Consider the following 21,760-nt stretch of genomic DNA (forward strand, 5'->3'; position numbering starts at 1 on the left):
CAGTTTAGAGGTTAAGTGCTATTTTGAAAGGAATTATATTGCTACAATGAATTATTCAAAGCATAACAGTGAATTGAATTATGAAACGTCTAGAATGAGAACATAGACTTCTTGAAATTCTAATCCCGTCTTTTAATGCAGCCTCCCCCTTCACCACAGTTACCACTAAATTCTTTTGCTCTGTCATCCACAGCTAACATTATTACCAGAAGTTGTCTCTTTGAATCAACTATGTGGCCCAATGTCGCACTAGAACATCGCGTTTTTTAAGGTGTACATGAAACCTGGTTTCAGTGTGATATGCAAATGTTATTTAAAGTTTTGGCAGAGTTGGAAAGTGATTAGAATGGGCACATGTAGCCGTTACTGATAGTAAAGCGGGGCTACCTGTTTTGCTTTAAGGATGCTCACTGGTTGCACTTACTGTGTTATAAATACAAAGAAACAATATTATACAATCTCATTTAATCAAAAACTTAAAAAAAAGGACTGCTGTTGGAAAAGAAATGCCTAGACTGAGTAATAGATTGTGAGGGTTGTATATGGTAAGATCCTAGATGGAAGGACCCTGATCCAGGGTGAGAATGGCATACACTACAGCTGCTAGTGAAAACTACTCTATAGAACGTAGAATTACAACCTTAAATGCATTCCTAGATAAAGTCAGCAGTTACTCCATGAATAAACAAAGCCACTGATAGCTGGGTGTGTATGAAAATCCATTTTTTGTAGTTGCATCAACGACGAGTTGCAGTTTATGGGGGTGCATTGTGCAAGCTGTTGCTTCACTGATGCCAGCTGCTCAGATGTTAGGCAGGGACGAGCTAGGGAGGCTTCCTATAAATCATGTTTTCAGCTGGATCTGGTGTGTTTTCAAACGCAGAACAGCCTTTGCAGGTCAAGTTTTAGCAGCCCACTTTCTCTGGGGGAGGCTGCCAGTATACACACACACACTCAGCTGGGTACACTGCAGTTTCTCTGGAAATGCAAGGGAGGGAGGGGATATCCTAGCTCTATCTGTTGACAGCATAATTTTCACAACTTTCACACTGAGATATCTGGTTTGCATTGATATGTAAGCTTTTAAAGAACTGTATCTGATTCACATTTATTTTTGCATGGTTTTGTTCTTTTTCTTGCTAAATCCAGACCATCAGTTCAGCTGGGTTAACAGTACAAGAGCTGCAATGTTCAGAGCCGGAGCGCCTCAGCAATTTTTCTGTGACCTTTTAAAGAATATAACAGACGAGCAAAGAAAATAAAAACGTTCTCAGAAACAACACGAGCTTTACTGTAAAGCGCAACTTGATACTGATACTCATAAAGCAAATGCTGTCTTCGCTAAAATATTTAAGAGTGAATAAATGCCTCGTGAATGCAGAAAGAGTCGATGAATTTTAAATAGATCAAACACCTCCTGCCTTGTTTTTAAAACTGATGTCCTGTTCCCAGACGCATAAATATTGGCTCACGGTACCAGGCGGAAGTACCAGAGCTGAGGCAGCGATCTGCTGTCGAGCAGGATCATCATCGTGCAGAACTGGTCTGGGTTCCCCTGTGCGATCTGGAAGGAAAACCTGACCTTGAGGAGAAAGGTGAGTCACTACCTGAGAGTTTTTGAGAATATAAAGTGAAACCGAAAGCTTATATAATGGCACGCAGATGGTGGTGCAGTGAAAGGTTTGATAAATGAAAGTGGCCTTAAAGGAAAAAAACGGCTCTTCATAAGAATTTCAATTCATAGTATATAAATGTTGCAATATTGCGGAATTGATTTAACAGCTGGAGTATGTAATTTTGTTGAGTCATGGATAATAAAAACATACCAGAACACTGAAACCAACCATATTTTGTCTCCATGTATTGCATATCTTAATAATACATTTTCTTATTGTCATCACTGTATGCAAAATAATTTTTTTCTCTCTTGCTTTTGCAGTGGAAGACCTCATGCACTTGGCCTGCTCCAGCGTTTTATGTGGAGGAGGCACCAACCAGGAGTTAGCCCACCATTGTCTGTACGAGTGCAAAGGGGACATAATGGTGAGTTCAACAGAACAATCCATACTGACTGCAACAGGGATCACCATGAATAATAAAAACATAACTGGGAGCTGTACTTCACCGTGGTCGGACTCGAGCCAGGTTTTCTTCTAGCCCACTCACACTTTACACCAACCTGTTTACCTCTTAAAGACTGTTTTCACTTACAGATCACAGATAAAGTCCACACAGATTATATTGTGTTACAGTATAGTAACATTCGGTAGAAGTTGTTAAATGGTAATATTTCATATTTGAGACAAAGGCATCATGCATAGTTCTTATATGCTCGTTTATTGTTGCAGTGCTCCATGTAACAGAATGAATGAATTATATTTGTCGCAGCACAAAAGCAGACAAGAATGCACTAATAAATTACTAAAATTTAAATAGCTAGAATATTTGGCAATTTTGCTTGAGATTTTATTTTGAAATCTCATGTGAACAATTCTGCCTGCGTGTTCAGTGTAGGAGAAAAAAGGCAGAGGAATGAAGAAAAAAATCAGTATTTGTACTGATGTGTCCTTGTCAAAATAATTAAATCCTGCCTGCAGAAAACATGTCAAGCTGTATCTTCGGTACCCTGAAAATAGACCAGCACCATTTCAAAAATGCACTGCAGAAATCTTGAGCCACCCAATATTTCATTATACCTTTCTAGGAAAATGGGAAATGGGTGCAGTGATTTATTGCAACATTATTTATCTCAGTCAAGATGATCCCCTCTGGGGAGGCCAATTCATTACTGATAGGATTGCATGGTCTTTTTTTTTCTTTCTTTTTTTTTTTTTAAACTACATATGCATTTATGGAACTGAGAGTGTGTTTGGGATCATTTTAATGCTGAAAAATGAAGCAGTTATCATCAGATCGTGTTGTATGGTAAAACTGATTTGGATTTCAAGATTGGATTTAGCACTTAGGACTATAGGACTTACTGCCACTGATTTTCAGTCCAGTTCTCGTGTAATTTGGAATACCTCAGACTTTTCTTCCCGTTTCCCTTCCTGAAGAATGGCAGATATTAATCTTCTGTAGGCTGTTGGCCTGTCACTTCTTCTTGTTGTGCTCAACATGTCCAGTTTCCTCGAAAATTTTAAAGACACACTGCACATCATGCTGAGATATACCAAGTTGTTGGATAGTAAATCATTGGGAATCACTGTGTTGGTAGAAAAATACTCCACTTTTCATAGATAAAATGAGTGCTGCTTTGAGATTTATGCAGTACACTACTGTATATTATAGAATATACTGACTGCCTGCTTATACATGTTCGGTTTAGTGATGAGTGCCCTTACATGTGCTGAGCATGTTTTTAATGTAGTCATTCAGTGCCTTTAGCACTTGGTGAGTAGTGAAAGGAAGTGAGTGATCAGTAGAATTTCACTTTACTCTGTTCTGAAACCCCGGTGGCCTGAGATGACAGAGATAGTAAAACCGTTTGGCCGTTTAGTCAGAAGCAGACTGATCCTCCTGTATCGAGGCACAAAGAGGTACATGTGCTGCTGGGGGCTGTAGAGCTGAAACACTTATTTAATCAGTTGATAAACATAAAATGGTTAAGGGAGATTTTAAAAGAAATGTGCCACATTTTTGATAGCTCTCATGCTCTTAGTCAGAGCTATCTGCCTTTTTTCTTTGTCATATGTGGTAGTGAACATATCTTTAGTGGTTGATGAAATTGTTGGCTGCATTCCCAGGTGATTAGTGTTATGTTTTGAGTGTGCTTTAGTGCATTGTTTCACACGTTGAGCTCAGAGAAAAAGACAGCACGGCCAGTAAAATGTACCGTGGCTGTCAGTCACGTTGTCAGGTTCACACATTCTTCTTGGCGTTACTCGCAAGAGAAAAGCGCCTTAAATGCAACATGTGACATAAATGTTTATGACCTTGCCATCACTCAGCGTGGCGTTCCTGAGAAATCTGCCTGGACAGACGGGTGTTCCACTACACTGCAGCTATGGTGCATCCTGTGTCTCATACTTACTGCAGACCACTAGTTGCATCTGAGCACATGAACAGATCGATCTAGTGAAGATTTCAGTGCTGATACTGCAACATGTAAGCCACCGACTGAAACGCAACTTTCACAGCTGCGTTCAACAGCAGAATAATAAAACATTTACATAAAACACACCAAACCTCAGTGTGTGTGAGAAATAATAGACTCTGCGCTTGTTGTAATGAGGTCAAAGAGTGGTTGCTGTTAAATGTTGAGGAGGCAGCATCTCTAGTGGCTCTTACCCACCATATCAACCCCATTAAATTCCCAGCAACTGAACATCCAGTGACTTTTTCATATATATTGACTTTAAAAACAATGCTAAATGTCAGTCACTGTTTCCTGAAACACACAAGTGTTCTTCTGTCACACTTGATAGGGGCTTAGTGTAAAGACAATTTAAAGAGGATGTGACTGATGATGGTATGGTAATTATGTATGATACTCATCAGCAGAGGAAGACTCTTTGCATTGCGCATTACATTGCACTTCATTACAGTGACTTTAATGCAGATCTTAAATCAATACTTCCATTACTGAAGCAGAAGTTGTCTTGCAGTGTAGTAGTAGAGCTGTCAGTGTGCTTTATGATGCTGCTGGTTAAGATTTCAGGCCCTAGCGACCAGCAGTGGTCCAACGTTGTCAAGGAAACCACGAGGGGAGGGGGAGGGGGCTGTCATAGCGCCCACTCTCTGCAGCGGGCCGGCTCAAGCTGCCGCCTTCCAGCATTCATGCACAGTCAGTTTCTCCTTTAAGAGCACAAAGTTAATTGTTATTTTGACAATGGCAGAGAGCGCGTACAATTATGATATAAAGCCCTCAGATACCTGGCATTTTCAGGGAAAGTGAGAGCAGTGGTTATCTCAGTCCCTAGTTACCTGTGAGAAACTGATTCACGCTTTGGCTCAGTGTTTTACGGATCTATAAAAGCACAATTGGAGCGCCTAATAGAGCAGGAGTTGGCTTTGTGTAGCAGGAGGGACTGGCTGTATAAAGGCTCGTAACAATCACTGCTGTGCAGCTGCTGTGCCGTGTTTATTCACTTTCAAACACTAATGGTATGTTATTTGTTTTTCAGGCTGCTCTGTCCATGCTGATGCTGAGGAATCCAATTTTCCCAAAGTCTCATCATTTGTCCAACTACCATTACTCAGGTAAATTAAGATTTTTTTTTTTTTTCTTTCAAATAATGTTAGATTTTTTAAAAAAAAGGGTATTTGAGATTTTTTTGTAAAGTTGAAAAAAAAAATAGTGGATTCACTATCAAAAAGTTGATTTTCAAGCCTTTTTCTGTACTAAACATATCCAAGTTGTTTGGTTGGTTTCGGTCTGCAGTGATATTAAGTTCACAACGTGGGGTTTTTAGACTGACTGCACAAAGCAAGTTGCTATACGGTAAGATTATCAGATCAGATTAGATTAAATTCAAATTAAATTGCACCGTATTTATGCACCATCCTTGTTTTTGTGACCTTGTCAAGTAAAAGTCATATCCATTATTGCTATTTCTGTTATACTCCAACCAGCTGGTACTTCAAGAAACTCAAAAAAATTCTTATAAATCATTGAGAATTCTGATTTCACCCAAGATGAACCCCATGTGTGCATATTTTGGCTTTTCATTTCATTCCTTAGACCATTTTTTTTAGCCCCAGTTTTTGTGCTTTCATCATTAAAACAGTGATTGACTTTGAGCCCTCTGCCTTGCCTCAAAGCAGCAGCAGCTGCAGTAGTGAGAGTGTGGCCGTGGCGGGTTAGTCGGTGACTGTGGAGGATTGTCAGAGTCAATGTGATGAGGGAAGTAGGAGAATTGGGTGGGGGGGTTGGAGAGGCTTGCAGCATGTGGTTAATCCCAAGCAGGAGACAGGGGAGCCTTTGTTTATCCAGTAGTGTGTGTGTGTTGAGAGTGGGGGTGGAAGTGAACTTGATGAGGCTCCACACACACACTTTATATGGAAACGGATAGTTTTGGAGTGTTTTAAACTAACAACTGCATTTTTTTTTTTTTTTTTTTCTACCTCTCCTCCTCCTCCTCTGTCTTTCTACAGGATCAGACAGTTGGACAGCAGCTGAGAGACGCCAGTTTAACAAAGGCATCGCTGCATACAAGAAAGACTTCTTCACGGTGCAGAAACAGGTATGTGTCCTTTCAAACACAAGGAGAGGGAAGTCCAGACTACAGTGATGGAAGAACAAGGCCATCTAGTAGCTGTCGATCACTTTCTACTATGATCACTGTAGACATGATATTTTTCTTCCTTTGAGTCGCTTCATAGAAGTATTTCCTTTTGGTTTGATGTTTTTTTTTGGTGTCTCATAGTGAACAGGTTTTTCTCAAAAGTGCAAAATGATACAATTTTGTTGTCTGAACCATTTCAGAGATCAAGGAGGTTTTCTTTCAAAAATAAAATTTCAGTGTCGCTGAGGTTCCTGAGGATTTTGCACATGACGTTTACTTGTCTGCCATATTGGACCTATGATAACTATAGTAACAGTGTAGGGTCAGTGAATAAGGCCCTAGTTACACAGGCCTAGAGGCTGGTTCATAACCATCTGGCAACCAGGGATCATGAGGGGACAAAAATGTATATTCTCCAACTGTGCCTTTGGTCACGAGCAGATTGCTGTGGTCAGCCTACATGCAGACTCGCCAGCTACTTTCTGAATGGTTGTGAAACTGTGAAAAGTGCAGCATGAACTGGAAACTTGGGCCATGTGCTTTCAAAGCAAAGCAAATTTTATCATTTTCCAGTTTACTGCACACTTTTCCAAGTTTTATTACCGCTCTGAAAGCAGTTGGAGTTTGTTTGAAGAGAAGTTTGTCTCTACAACTTCAGGCAACTGCAAATATCTGCTAGTGACCAAAAGAATCCTAAAGATGTTTTTGGTGTAAAACCCTATTTGTGATCAGCTTCACCCAACAACTGCCAGCAATCCCTTGCCAACCATTTGGGAATACCAATTTTCCCCCAGAAGATGTTGCATCACATCCAATATGGTGGATGTGATACAACCCCTGTAAGGTTACTTTAACTATCATTGGTTTGCGTCAAGACGGAAACACACTCACTTTAAGAGAGGGTGATGTGGCATCATTTGTCATTCGGGTTATTGCTTTACTAAAATAGCCTCTCTCTAGCCAGTGAACCCGAGAAAGCTAATACTGGGCACTAGCATGGTCCATGCCTTTACTATAGACTGAGGCTGGAGAGCTCCTTACCTGCCACTCTGCACCAAGCACATCAGCTAGTTCAGCGTTCCCCAACCTTTTTTGCGCCACGGACCGGTTTATGCCTGACAATATTTTCACGGACCGGCCTTTAAGGTGTCGCGGATAAATACAACAAAATAAAACTAGTACTGGTACCGAAAAAAAGAAGATTTATTCATAACACACGTGAAAAGACCCAGGAAAACAGAGTTAACGATAAAAAACGATAAAAAACGATAACAAAATAACGCTGAAAACTGATTTAAAAACCCTGAAAACCATACATTTCACACCTGAGCCTCAACTCTCACGGACCGGTACCGGTCCGAGGCCCGGGGGTTGGGGACCGCTGAGCTAGCTGATTAAGCTAACTGAATTAAGTACAAAATGATCATCAAAAAGTGTAGTTGGACAAGTGGTAGCGACAGTGTTAGCTGGGTTATTTTAGCTTCATTAGTCATATCAAATTTAAACTTCTGAATTAGATTTAGTGCTGACATTTTCTTTTTTTATTGTCATTATCATTGTCTATCATTGTGATGGGCGTTTGTCATTATTGACACCATAATTCACTGACTACTAAAAGGAAAAAAAAGAGAGGTGGAGGAAATGGCAGATGAATCAATATCGAAATGAATCATTCCAGCTGAATTTGCAACAAGATTTTTCAAGGCAATCAGATATAATTAAGCTGAAGTTGAAATGCCATGATGCATAAAAAGACCCACACACACATGTGTTGTTGTTTGTTTTTTTTTTTTAAAGCTCTGAACTCTTGTTTTCAGAAAGAAGTCATTTGGGTGCGATTGCTTGTTTTAGCAGCTCTGAAATGCTCATCCATGTAGAGCGACTGTATGAAAAAGAGAAATGTTTAAAATTCACTAATAAAGAGCGCGGTTGCGGTTCACAGGTATCCACAAAGACAGTGGCCCAGTGTGTGGAGTTTTACTACACCTATAAGAAGCGTGTGAAGACTGGCCGCAATGGTACGCTAACCTACGGTGAGACAGAGCCTTTGGAAAGCAAGACCACAGAAGAGGAGATGGACCGCAAGGTCAGTCTTAAACCATGTTTCACATTAGCGTTGCAGAAAATAGCAGATAAAAGGATGTCTGTTTAATACATGCAAATATCCTCACTGATCGCTGTTGAACTGAACTATGTAAAAGTCTGTAGCTGTCTGCAACTGTGGTTCATGGTGTCTACAGTAACCTTACACACTGATAATAGAAGGTAGAGCATGTTAAAAAAAAGTACAACTGCAGGCTGTTTGGGTTTTATGGTAACTGAATAGTGCTGCATGCATATATATATATATCTCTATATCAGCATGTTTGCTATAATTGTATTTAAGTAGCCACAGTGCGAATAAAGTCATGTACAAAATAGCTCTCAAAATTATTGTATACTAGTAGATGTAAGTTTCCCTCAGACATGTGTGTCTTACAGTCAATGTTCTTCTTGGACCAGCAGGGCTCTCACAGACTGGAGCCACAGCGGGAGGAGGACAGCAGGAAATGGGAAGGGTCAGCTGACAGGAAACCGGATGTCTGCCCTACCAGGACGTCTCATGCGCTGCCGTCCACAGAGAATGTACGTGTGCAATTAGAAGAGCTGCATGAATTAATGATGGCGTGAATAAATTAAATGAAAACATGTATAGCTGAGCAGCGAGCGCAGAAGTCTCTCCTTTCAGTGTTTTCTCCTCTTTGTCCTCAAAGATGAGATAAAATGAGTAAAACAGTATTTTTAATATAATACAACCCCAGAATACGAAGGTTGGTGCTCTAGTTTGGTGGCACTGAATTTCTATCATTACTGTGGTTATTATACTCATTATACTTATCGCATATAGTGTGTTATTTAGTAGTATAATATCCGTGCTTTTTTTACAAAAATAATTTTTCACAGTAGAAATAATGTAATTTATTTTAATCATCTTTAGTTTTTTGCTTTTGTGCACACACAAACTATTCTAAAAGATATTGTAAAGCGAGTATATCGACTGATTTAGATTGAACATATAAGTTTGATATAAATTAATTTAAAGCAAAGAGAAACTGCAGGAGAGTTTGGGAAGATAAGATTAGATTTTATGGAAAATGTTTTGCGGCAAACTGATTCCTGCTTTAGAAATGTGTCAGTTGAAGATTTGTCCTTTTGAACCTGGCCTGAGTTGCTGGTTGGCTGTTGGTTTTGCTGCCCCCCGCTGGGGTTTTGGAGAAGAAAACTCAAGTACTCCCCTCAGCTCTCTGCTCTGCATTGTGCAACTCCATAGTCTTTGTTGGGCAACGGTGACTCAACAAGAAACTTTTCTCCTTTCTTTCTTTTTCATTTTTAAATGTTAAAGATGAATTCAGGCTGTGCATATGTTGCAGTTTGATTGTGTCCTCATTTATGCATCCACATGCATATCGTTGTGAAGCTATTCTATATAAAAGCTGCTCGTAAAGTGGCTTCAGCTGCACTAAGCAGCTATGTTAAAGGTGTTTTGGAGCTTTCATGTTAATGCACTTCTTTCTTTTATTGGGTGTGCAGCCTGGGACCGTTCTGATTATGAAAGGCCAGGACGACACGGGGAGGGAGCAGTCGCTGTCCCGGGTTATTCACCCCCCTCACCCGCCACCTCCCAGCTCCAAACAGCGCTACGAAAGCAACGCCCGCAAGACGACTCCTTCGACAGGCAACAAAGGCCCAGCTGGTCAGGAAGGGGAATTTCCCTGCAAGAAATGTGGCAGGTCAGTGATCAGAAATGTGGCATCAGTCACCGCTGTTGTGTCGGAGAGGCTGGGGTGAGTCTGTTTGCTTATGTAAAGATGACAGCAGCACTCATTCGAGTTGCGTAAGTAGCCTTAGACAGGACAAGATGGGAAAAATAAAAATTTTGTCGGAAATATTTGTACTTCTTTTGCCCACTTGGAATATGAATGGTAAATAGAGAGAAGTGTCTCATGGTGTCTCTCTGAAAGAATCAAACCGTCCTGTCATGCTTTGGTAAAATAACAACTCGTCCTCTGGCAACACCGGCCATGTTATTGCCAACTGTGTCCTAGCAACCGAAACACAGAGTAGATACGGCACATCACACCTCCTGTCAGTGCAGCTCTACCCAATGACTTGAAGAGCACTACACTTGCTCTTCACACCAGCTCAGTGTCCTCATTATAGACTGTCCTCCACCACAGATATCCAGCTAGGTGATTCACAGCTTTGAAATGTTTTATCGCAGATCTGCTGTTGTGTCACATGACATGAGATTTATTGTGGAGCTAAAATGATCGAATTTTAGTACTCTTTGGAGTTGTAATGTTTTCTTCACAAAAAGCACAAAAAGTAGTGAAAATCATTGTTGTTTAGAAGCTTGTGTTCGTGTATGCTAGTGAACTTTGACCTCATTCTTTACAGAGAGACAGATTCTTTGCTGTCTGGAAGTACTGAGCTTAGAGTAAATGTGTGAGAACCCTTTATATGAGTTGTTGAATAATGTGCAGTATTTCAATAAAACTTGAATAAAAGAGGCTTTATGAGGTAGTTCCCAGAGTGTATAATCTAATTTTCATTTTGTGCTCTCTAAAATAATAAAATAACTCCCCCCCGGCTGAACCCTTTTACTTATAATGATGTCTTTTTGCTTAGTGGGCTTTGAACATTTTCTCTACACCATAATTCATAAAGTTATATATTCAAATTCTGCATATTCAGTCTTAAGCGGTTTGTTTTACTGTGACCATGTCAGGCAAACAGCAGCTGAAATGGGTTCCACCTTTTTCCAAACAGCCTTGTTTTCTTTGCATGTCTTTCCCTTTGCATTGGTACCCGATAGTTTTTGTTTGTTTGTTTTAATATGTTGAAATTAAGTTGTCAATGACATGGCTGAGGAACTTCCAATGTGTGACTGACTGTTTCAAAAATAAACTCTAGAGAACCACAGTTTCATATCTAACAAGTCAGACCTAGTGATGAGGAAAGAGGTTTATCTGTCTCTGGCAACACATGATTAGTTGTTTTGATAATAGTGATGTTGGAGGCTGATGTCTTACACGTGCCCTGTGTGTGCTCAGCCACCTCCATTTGTCATGTTGCAAACAGACGCACATAGCCAGGACGTAGCTGGTGTCCAGTGTCCGTCCAGTACCAGGTTTTTTTTTTTGTTTGTTTGTTTTTTATGCTTGAAAGCAGCTTTGTGTTCCTGACCTCTAGACTTACAAACTGAGCTTAACTGAGCCTGCTTAACAAACACAAACAGCACTTCTTTCCTCTTTATAGCAAGAGTAGCAGATTGCATATTTATAGAGCCGTACATATTAAATGAGGCGATTATGCAGAGTTGCATTTTAGCTGCTTGTAAAGCATGAAGGCATTAATATAACCACTCTGAGCAATGAAAGCAAAATGCATCTTTGACCTGCTTTCCCCTAACCCTGCAGGATTTTCTACAAAGTGAAGAGCCGCAGCGCTCACATGAAGAGCCACGCCGAGCAAGAGAAGAAGGCTGCGGCTCTGCGGCAGAAGGAGGCTGAGGAGCGGGCGGCGGCTAAAGCAGCCGAGGCCGCTGCCATCCTGGCTGCGCGGCAGCAGAACGGGACGCGACAGGTGGGCGGCGACAGCACCAATGATGACTCTTCAGACGCAGAGGACGAGGACGACGATGACTGGCAGTAAATGGGAATGACCGTACACACCGAATGCAACGGTAGCGAGGTTTGATTACTGGACAGGAGAAGGACAGTTGAAAATAAATAAAGAAACCCTCCCCCCCTGTGAAGTTTCTGTAAATTTTTGTGGAACAAAAAGACTTCTGTTACTTGGCACATTCAGGGACAGATGAGCTCCCGTGTCCTCATTTAACTGTGAACGCGTGGACTGAGTGAGAGTGTTTTATTCGTGTTGAAACGACGTGCTTTCCAAAACTCACCAACTCCCCTTTACTCTGCTTGAAAAGCTTTTCAAGTGTTACCTCTCTTGGTCACAGGGCTCGGTCAAATCAAAGCCATGCCGCTTCTTTCGGCGCTGTCCTTTTTCTCCACTCCCAGCCGCGGCCTTCCTCGCCAGTTTGAAACTCGCCCTGCATCATTTTGACAGGTGTGGAACTCGTCAGACCCCCTTTTGTTTAGTTTTTTTCTACTTCGCTTCTTACGATGAGCCACAGCACCCGCTTAAAAGCTGCATCTCGACCGTCCAGCATCGGGTGAAGTTTTGAAGACATTAAAATCGGACAGCTGGGGGAGCGTTGAAGCGAACGGAGGCTCGTGCTGTTAGGTTCTCCGCTCCGGGACGGACAGATGGATGGATGGCATGTGCAAACTGTTGCCTCTGTGTCGCCGCTCTCCTGGACACAAAGCTGCCAAAAGCTTTGTCAGACGCATGTGCGCCAAATGGGTTCTCTGTGTTCATTGGGCTTTTGTTCTGTGAACCCCCCTCCACCTACTCCACCTTCAGCCCCGTCACCTTTTATAGCTCCCAGTTAGTTCCTCACTGTCGATGCCTTGGATGTTATGCTTTTTATCTCAAAATGACAATCAATTTTACACTGTTGTTTTTTTATTGATATGTATACAGGTGACGTTACTTTTTCTTTTTTGCCTGTGTAGCTGTATACGGTTATTGTTGTTTTTTTGTGAATATTCCTGTTTATGTTTATTATTATTATTATTATTATTATTATTATTAATAATATTATATTCTGGTATTGGCTGCAGTTTAATTAAGCGCTTTTTCCCATCTTTGTCCAGAGCTTTTTTTTTTTTTTTTTTTTAATTTAAACAAAAAAACTCAATAATGCTACTTGCTGCCTGTTTATAACTGTGAGATTTCTTTTGGAAACATGAAATGAAGAAAAGGCAGAGATGTATGTGCAATAGAACAAGTTGACCCCCTGTTACCTGAGTGTTCAAGCCCACCCGGCCCCCTCCCACCTTCTCCTTCATGCTTACAACCAGCTGCTCCGGATGCCTCACTGGCACCGCTGTAACTGATGGGAAGCATTGACTCAGACTGAAACTGCAGGTCTCTACAGATGCACACATTGAAGCAGAAAACGGCAATGACCAACTCGAGATAGTTCAATTAAATTAGTCTGGATAATAGTGGAAATTTTTGCTTGTACAATCTGGCTCAAGCAAACTAAAATTGTCGTTATCTTGTGTAAGTAAATTCTTTACTTCCATCAACAAATGAGTGAAGCAGCAGAAACTTTGCTCACTGCTAACTGAACCAATATTGTAGGCCTTTAGCACATACTTTCTACCTCAGTAAGCTTTTTCCTCATACTTCCATCTAATTACCGACGGAATACAAAAGGAAATTTCTTCTTTGTGGCTGGTTCAAACTAAAATGTCATATTTTGTAGGTTTTTAGAGGCAGTTCTTTGCTTCGTCTGTCTCACAGATTCTTAAATCTGGCTCTTTTATTATTATTTTTTCTTACACATGCCCTCTAGCTAAACCTGTCAGCCACAGCTCATTATTTACACTCCCCACAAACTGTTGATGATGGTAAATAATTTACTGGCAAAAGCTGAAACACAGGCATTAAGAGAGATGGAAGCTCGAACTTTACAGGGTTTTATCGCTGTCATACAAATTCCCCTCGAGTGTTTGCTCCTAAGTTTACTATAAACACTTCACACAGACTGTTTACTATAAAACATACAGATAGGGACAAAGGGGGGGGACCATTCTCTACTTCAGTACCTGATTTTTTTTTCTTTGCAGGCAAATGTCAGTGCCGTTATTCAACTCGTGTTCTTGCACTTGGTTGCTGATATTCGGTGTTTCTAAATTGAAGCATGATGCGACAGAAGAGAAGAATAGTGTCTCTCTTTAGTCAGCATGGAAAAGTGTCTCAGTCTGCATATAGATTGTTGTGGCACCAACACGCTCCAATGAGAGCTTGGCTGTGGGGAGGGGGTCGTCAGCAGCAGCAGCAGCAGCTAAAGGACAGCGTGACTCAGCTTACAAATGCATTTGATAATTAAATGGAAACGTGTGCAAAAGAAATAAATAAAATAAAATGCACGTTAGTGGTATAGCTGTGATAAGGAAGCTATTTAAATGACTTGTATAACAGTGTGGCTGATCAAAGGCTGATATCGAAATCGTTTTAACCCTACGCCGTGCATCTGTGGTCGCCTATTTTCTGTTTACTTTATGCTGATACGAGGCGCCGAATCGGACCACGGAGACGGTGTGTTTTGATCTGTCTATCGCTGCATATCTGTGTTAAGCCCTTCAGCCCAGAGCCAGCTTCTGTTGCCATGGCAACAAATGGGTTAAAGGGTTATTTTCCTTTAAAGGACAAACCACAGTGGGGGAGCTCGGGGGAGCGGGGAGAAAAGGCTCCAATTACCGGTTAGTCCACAAGTTAAACCTGGGTCTATGCACAGACTGTTCACGTACGAGTGTGTGTGTGTGTGTGTGTGTGTGTGTGTGTGTGTGTGTGTGTGTGTTTGTGTATGTGTGTGGCAGGGGGGCACCGTGTTAAAAGAACGTGTGTGTCTGTGTGTGTCTGACTGCTGATAGGTAAGATGTTTAACTGTACACCAGTTAGTGCGGAGAAAAGAAATTGCAGACTGTTCACATGTTTGATATGTTAATTTATATTTCTTTTTATTTGGGTTCATGCCGGGGGAGGGAGGGGGGGATGTTGAACAGAAAAAAGGTGTTCCCGCTTCTTAAAAGCAGACTTGTGGGTGAAGTCGAGGCCACGAGCTTTCCTTGTTTCTTCTGGCCGGTTAAGGGAATTTTGAGGGGACAAAAGGTTTATTTAGCTAAAGATTAGAAATCTATATAAGAATGGAATTCTATGTTTGCATACTTTCTATGCTATTTTCATATGAGGTTCACACTAATGATGAAAACAGAAAGGAATCTCAAGTGCTTTTTACTACAGTGTAACTTATTTGTTTTGATTTTTACCACCTGTGTTTTTAGTAATGATTTATGAAGCACTGTATATTAAAGTTTTAAAATATTCTGCAGGACTTTCTGAGTCACTTTTTTCACCCCTCACGATCACTACACCAAACCAGACCTGATAAAGTTCTAACAGTGACAGTTGCTGTTGTTTGCATTACTTCACAGCCAGCACACAAGGGGGCAGCATTGCTGCAGCAGTTCATTCAGGCAGAGGAAAGGAGGAGGATGCTGATCTGTGCCCAGAGCCAGGCTGTTCTGTGATGGCTTAATCACATCTGATTGGCTTATGTCATATTTAACCATATAGCTGTACGCTATTTGGTATCATAAATAAGGGACATGACAGCAAGTCAGTGCAGCAATTTATTCCAACATATTTAAATATTCATGGAAATACAGTAAATCAGACAAAAACAGTTTGTTCATATTTGGTATGACCGTCTTTCTTCTTCGACACAGTTTAATCTCTTAAAGATCTCCATATATAAGAGAAACCAAAAGTTTCTCATTTGGGTTCATCGCTCCTCGGTCCTGTTTCTGCTGGTTTCCAGTACAGTTATGATCTAATTTAGACCATAACTGTACTGCCTACAGCCTTTCCTCTTTCTCTTCCTTAAATGTTTCTTGACCACCACCCTTCCACTGAGACAATTTCTGCTGAGGCTTCAACGAACAGTAGATCAATCAGCTGCATCTCTCAGGTCTTTGCTGGATTTATTCCCATTTCTTCAGGATATAGCTTTCAGAGACTATCCATCTGTTCTAGTCTTTTAGTCTAGTCCAGTTTCCTAATATCTATCTAGCTATGTATCTATATATATGTAGACGAATACATAGATAAACATTACATCATCCTCCTTGTGAGGTTATGCTCTTAAAGATAAAGTTCCTGCTCTTATTGGTGAGATTAGAGTGAAAACAAAAGTGTGTAATACAAAACTTTCATTTTCATTATTGAGTTTATTTCTGAGAGAAAGTGTCAAAGGTTTCTCACTGCAGCTTAGGATGCGCATGCGCAGGTTAGAGCATGAAACTTGTAAAAACCTGAGCCTTTGTAACAATGATGCTTGGGTCTATATGGCTGTGACTGTGTAGGATGTTTAAGAGATAACTGTAGGATCTGACAGTGGAGATAAAGTGATGAGGGGAACTGAATACTCCCACTAGCAGCAGGGCAATCTGGGAAAGGCAAACAAGAACAGCATGCTGTTCAGATGTGTCCTCTCGTTCTCTTTTTGCTCATTCCAACCCGTGGGAGGAGAAGGCGGAGGAGGCGGAGGAGGAAGACAAATAGGAGGAGTGGGAGCCAAGGAGGGAAACAGGCATCACAAAACTTTATCTGCCTATCTTACAGCTGGAGAAAATTAGAGATCAGGGCGGGCAAAGCTTTGCAAACACTGAATCAAAATTGCACAACACCTCCATCACATCCATCTCTGAGCGTTGGTTGAGTTTGAAAAATTGCACTCATCTTTTACATCTAAAAACACTTCTAAGACATTCCTGCAACTTAATGATAACTTGTATCAGCACCGGTATTGCAAAGCATCCATCACATCAACAAAGAGAGACTAGAGGCTATTTATGACAGCTCTCGTACAGTCCAAATCCCTCCCCGAGGCTCAGACAACATGTGTCAAGAGAAACTTGACAAATACAGCCAGGTGCTCTCCCTGAGTGTGTGTGAACAAGAGTGTGTGTGGGAGTTAGAGAGAGAGGAAATGAATGTGGGGATTTTTTTTTGTTGTTGCTCAAACCCGATATATTACTTTCCGTGCCTGGCCATCAGAGCCAAGCCCAGCAGGAGGTGTGATATGGGAACTCTCAGCCTGATATCCAGATCCTGCCAAATCCTGGACGGATCTGCCACCTAAATGTAGCACCTAAAATCTGACAAATGTTTCCAAACGTTTGCTGAAAAGTTCAAGGTTACAACAAAGAGTATAAAGGGTTCATTGATTTAAGTTTGATCTGTTTTGTTTTTTTGTCCAGACAATGAAAGGTTTTCAAGATATCCATCCATTTCAAACATGAAACATCTCAGCAACATTTTGACTGACTGAAGCTGATTTTGTGGCAGACATTTATATACCCCTCAGCTATCTCTCTGTGCAATCATCTCAAAGGTTTTGCAAAATATATTTCCACCAGCTCTTATTTTATTGTACCTTATAGCTTTCTGAGGAGCCTTCCTCCAGAGTTAATAACCACTTATTAGAACACTGGAGCGTGTTTTCAGGCATTTCTCATCTGGTTGCACTAAGCACAAAAGAGTGACAAAATAAACTGCATTCAAACCCTGGCTTCCATCTCACCGCTGTACAGATGGCTAATAATTATGGAATGAGGTGGGTGTGAACTGTTGGTTGCACAGAGTCACAGAAATGTTTGAAGGCTGCTCTGCGACGCCCCAAGGTGGGGCGGGAGGGGAATGCCTGACCACCTCACAAGCAGCTGTGCATATTGTTGCATTCAGGCGTAATTAGCGAAGGTTTGCATACTAATGTGCTAAATTAAGATGCTGGACGTGGTGATAGGATGCTGATTAGTGCAGCCTCACAGAACCACATCCGTGGCCTTTTATTCCAATCCCCGTTTATTGTTGTAAATGATTAATGGCATTGTTTCACCACAGTCGCAAATGGTTTATTTTCTCAAGTCGTTCCTAAACAGAGGGAGGGGAGGGTGCAAAGAGTGTGAAACAGACTAAAATACAGTTGAATTTCATTCTTATAAGGAGGCCCTTGTTACTGAAACTACCTGAAGCCATATTAACAGAGAGGAATGCTTGCTTAAACTCGTTCATTTGGCTTAAACACATGGAAAAAAACAAGATTTTTTATTATTTTCCCAAACATCCAAGCCCAGGCTCGGAGGCCTTCCCATCTCATTAACTACCTCAGAGCAGAGGCTTTCTCGTGGGCTTGGAGAGGCCGACTTATCCCCTCTCTGTGTGGTTTTTGGGGAGCTGGCTCCCATACAAGCGTTCATGGCAGCGGGCAATCGTTTCTGCACACACATGCACGCACTGGATCCTTATTAGCAATTACAACGCCAGAGGGTCTATTTATACACATCTGCTGAGACAGAGCACTGCAGCGGTAACAGATACATCCAGCAGCACTAATCAACTCCAGCCCAATCCCTGTAAACAAGATGAGAGGGCGGATAGAGGGAAGAGAGGAATAATGTACCAGGGGAAGGAGGAGGGTGAAGGTGGGAAGACAAAAATAGGAGAGGCGGCAGGATGGAAAAAAGAAATTAAGAGGGGAAGGGTAGAAAGAAAGGGATCAAGGGGTGAAAGAGGTGTAGATGAAGACTGGGAGAGTATCTGAGAAAGCCATCAATAATCAGTAACAGAAGTAAGGACCAGATTCTTCTCACAATAGCTGTTCCAGCTATTCTCCTGCTACACAGTCATTCAAAGGAAAACTGAACTTCTAAATGAACATATACAGCCAACAGGCTGCTTTGGGATCCTCACCGGGGATAGAGATGACCCCGATTTACCCGATTTGTGCAAGACTCATTTTACAAACTCCCCACACCGGATTTTATTTCGCCAAAGCCAGTTCAAAAATGATAATGGGAGTGTGGAGGATTGTGATACTGTCCAACTGGAGTGTTTGCAGGTGACCACATAAAAAAATTAGTAAAATTAGGTGGCATTAATAAGGCTAATAACAAACAATAGTTTGCTGTTTATTTCACTCAAGGTCAAATTTTTCTTGACCTTCCTTGAAATGCTGGTAACTGATAAAAAGAAAAAAGGCAAGAAGTCTTTTGGCTTTTTAAGTAGTGCAGCCTCTCCCCACCGTGCTGCTACTGCTGCTACTACTGCTAAAGCCATTAAAAATGCAAGAATGTCTGCTCCACATTTAGTCAACCTTTTAATACTTTTAGAGGATTTGGGAAGCTTGAAAATTGATCTTTGAAAACAGCGGCTCAATATTTTGGGAAATACGCTAATTTGTTAAATTACAATCAGGAGCTGTTTAGCATAGCTTAGCATGAAGACTGTAAACATGGGAAAACTGCTAGCCTAGCTATGTCCAAAGCAATACTGCGACTGCAACACACCTCAAAGAAGTTAAATTAAATCATTTTAAATAACAGCAGATTTTTTTTCTAGATGAGGTAGAAGAAGAAAATGATGGGAACACCTTTCAAAAAAAAAATCCATATATTTTTTAGACTTATCAAATTTAGCATCTTAGCTGCTAGCATAGACAGGTTGTGAGTCTATCACGGGGCTTAAACAGAGAGACTTAAGTGAAAAACAATGAAGATGAACAATACATTAAAAGTGTTGAAATAGCCTTTTCGTTGTGGATATGAAGCTAGCTTCCTCACTTATACACCAAATGGAGTTTGAAGCAGGGGACTTCCTGTTGTGTGGTGTATGTTTGAAGTTGAAGGCCTCAGTTTTCATGCTGGGCTATACAAACTGACTGCTAGCTGTAGCTGGACAAATATGAAAGTGGTATTTTCCATCTGTTTACACAGAGATTAGTTGTAAGCAGTTCAATCAAAGGTTATTTCCAAATCTCATATTGCTGTGTTTAAATAATCAGAGGCCTAAAGGACTTGATAATTATCTTAGCTCCTTTGAGCTCCTTTTGCAGGAGGGTTTTTTCTCCTATGATTTAAACAATAGTCATTTTTAGGCATCTTTGCAGTATCATATTTAAACTTGGAAGCAATTAGGAAAATTGCTTTGTTGAAAATTGCTAACCTTGACTGAATTACTGCCATTAGAGCAAGAGAAATCCCTCTTTCTAACGGAGGGGAAAAAGTGAACAACTCTTTTAAACTCCTAACAGTTATTAGTAATTACCTGCGAGGGTCAGTTTTTAAGTGAGTGAAAAGTATACAGTTGATTTCCTGTTCTCATTTTTTGTCTTTTAAAAAATCCCACTAACAGGTTTAGCAGCTGACGGCAGGCTGGACATTCTACCACATGTTCACAGGCCGGTGCGGGTGTAAGGAATATTTTCACAAACACACCTTCTAATTTCTTAGCAGACCAGTCCTGTAGGAAAAACTGATGTAATGTTGGAGGAATATTAGCGTGCTGCCAGAGGCATAGGCCTAATGTATAAACTGGTTTATAGATTATGACTTCCATAGCTTCACACATCTGATACAGATTCACTGTTAAGCTGAAGGATGTAAAATATCCCTCCTGTTCTTCAGTCCCTCGGTGCTCTCACGCACTGTCCTTTTTAAACCCCCTTCTAGAAATCGGAGGCTGGATTTAGTCAACCAATGTACAAAATTCCAAAAAAGCTCTATCATGCAAAGAAGAAGCCATATGTAAATAAGACCCAGAAACACTGCCATCTTCTCTTGGCCAAATCTTATTTAAAAAGGACTGAGGCAAAGTGGAAACTGTCCTGTGCAGCAGGATGGCTTCATAGTAGAATCTGAAAGCTTAACCGCACTGCCTGCAGTCCAGACCTGTCAGTCACAGCATCACAAAATGAAAAATACAACAAAGAACACCCAGGACTGTTGAGCAGCTAGAATCTTATATCAAAACAAAAATAGGACAATATTTCTCTCCCCAAAGTCCAGCAGCTGGTCTCTTCAGTTCCCAGATGTTTGCAGACTGTTGGGAAGAGGGGGATGCTACGCTGTGGTAAACATGGCCCTGTTCCATCAGTTTCATAATGACCTTATATGTTTCTTAAAATTCAACATTTTTTCAGTTTAAACATTTGATATGCTGGGTTTGTGAGATCTGCAAGACACTGCTTTTCCTTTTTTATTTACATTTCGCTCAGACAACCGAGCCAAACTCCAGAATAACATAGTTCAACAACACATTACGAAGAAAGACATGAAGTTTATTACAGATATGACAAGAATCATGATTTTTAAGGTTTCCAGATATTTTTAGCACAAACATCTCTGGTCATGTCTTGTTTTAATGTTGTTGCCTCTGCACTTTGATTTCAACCACAATTAAAGTGTTGCTACACTTTTTGCTGTCAGTCATCTGTTCCTGCTTTTTCAGGTGGATGACAGGATGCTACAGATCCTTGCCATGACCTCACCTACTGATTATGTGCTCCACCAATCATAAAAAAAATGACCTTCAAACCGCCTCCAGCTTTTTAAACAGGGACAAGGTCAGCCTGCAGCGTTTTGCACTGCCACCAGGGGTCGCCAAAGTCAATAAAATTTCAAGAAGATTTTAATAAACATTTAGAAGTTAGAACCTGCTGTGGAGCTTGTAATTAATTTTATGTGCTGTTCATGTTTAGTGATAATTTAAATTAAACTATAAGAATGGCACTTATGTGTTTTGTTTTTATTTACATGTTTTATTTATCCTTCCTTTTCATGCTGTCAACTGCTGCGGATCCCGTTCACAACAAGTGGATCTTTTCCAAGAATTAGTCCACCTTTCTAGCGGCATTCCCAGGTCTGTGTGTGCATGAGTTATTACAGCTGTGAGACAATTATTTTCCAGTCTTTAAAAGGTTCATGGGTCTAATTTTCTTTTTCATGCTGACACAGCAGGTCTGTGTTGGCAAATTACCCTGGTTTCCACCGTGACAGGAAAAAAAAAACCCTGGA

The 21,760-nt window shown here is 40.8% G+C and overlaps 1 protein-coding gene across 5 annotated transcripts in view; it reads left to right on the forward strand.

The window, feature by feature from the left end:
- mideasb (mitotic deacetylase associated SANT domain protein b) overlaps positions 1-15,235 on the forward strand; it is a 26,193-nt gene extending 10,958 nt beyond the window's left edge. For 4 of the 5 annotated variants that reach the window (XM_040041252.1, XM_040041250.1, XM_040041249.1 and 1 more), the window contains exons 6-13: positions 1,453-1,595; positions 1,940-2,043; positions 5,127-5,202; positions 6,097-6,185; positions 8,170-8,313; positions 8,730-8,852; positions 9,798-9,997; positions 11,687-15,235. In XM_040041252.1, the coding sequence (XP_039897186.1) occupies positions 1,453-1,595; positions 1,940-2,043; positions 5,127-5,202; positions 6,097-6,185; positions 8,170-8,313; positions 8,730-8,852; positions 9,798-9,997; positions 11,687-11,921 (1,114 nt within the window). In that variant the 3' untranslated portion in view covers positions 11,922-15,235. The remainder of the gene's footprint in view (positions 1-1,452; positions 1,596-1,939; positions 2,044-5,126; positions 5,203-6,096; positions 6,186-8,169; positions 8,314-8,729; positions 8,853-9,797; positions 9,998-11,686) is intronic. The other variant, XM_040041253.1, reaches the window with a different exon arrangement.
- The last annotated feature ends 6,525 nt before the right edge of the window (positions 15,236-21,760 follow it).

Source organism: Simochromis diagramma, unplaced genomic scaffold, assembly GCF_900408965.1.
Source record: "Simochromis diagramma unplaced genomic scaffold, fSimDia1.1 OVJJ01000304.1, whole genome shotgun sequence".
In the NCBI taxonomy this organism is placed as follows: Eukaryota; Metazoa; Chordata; class Actinopteri; order Cichliformes; family Cichlidae; genus Simochromis; species Simochromis diagramma.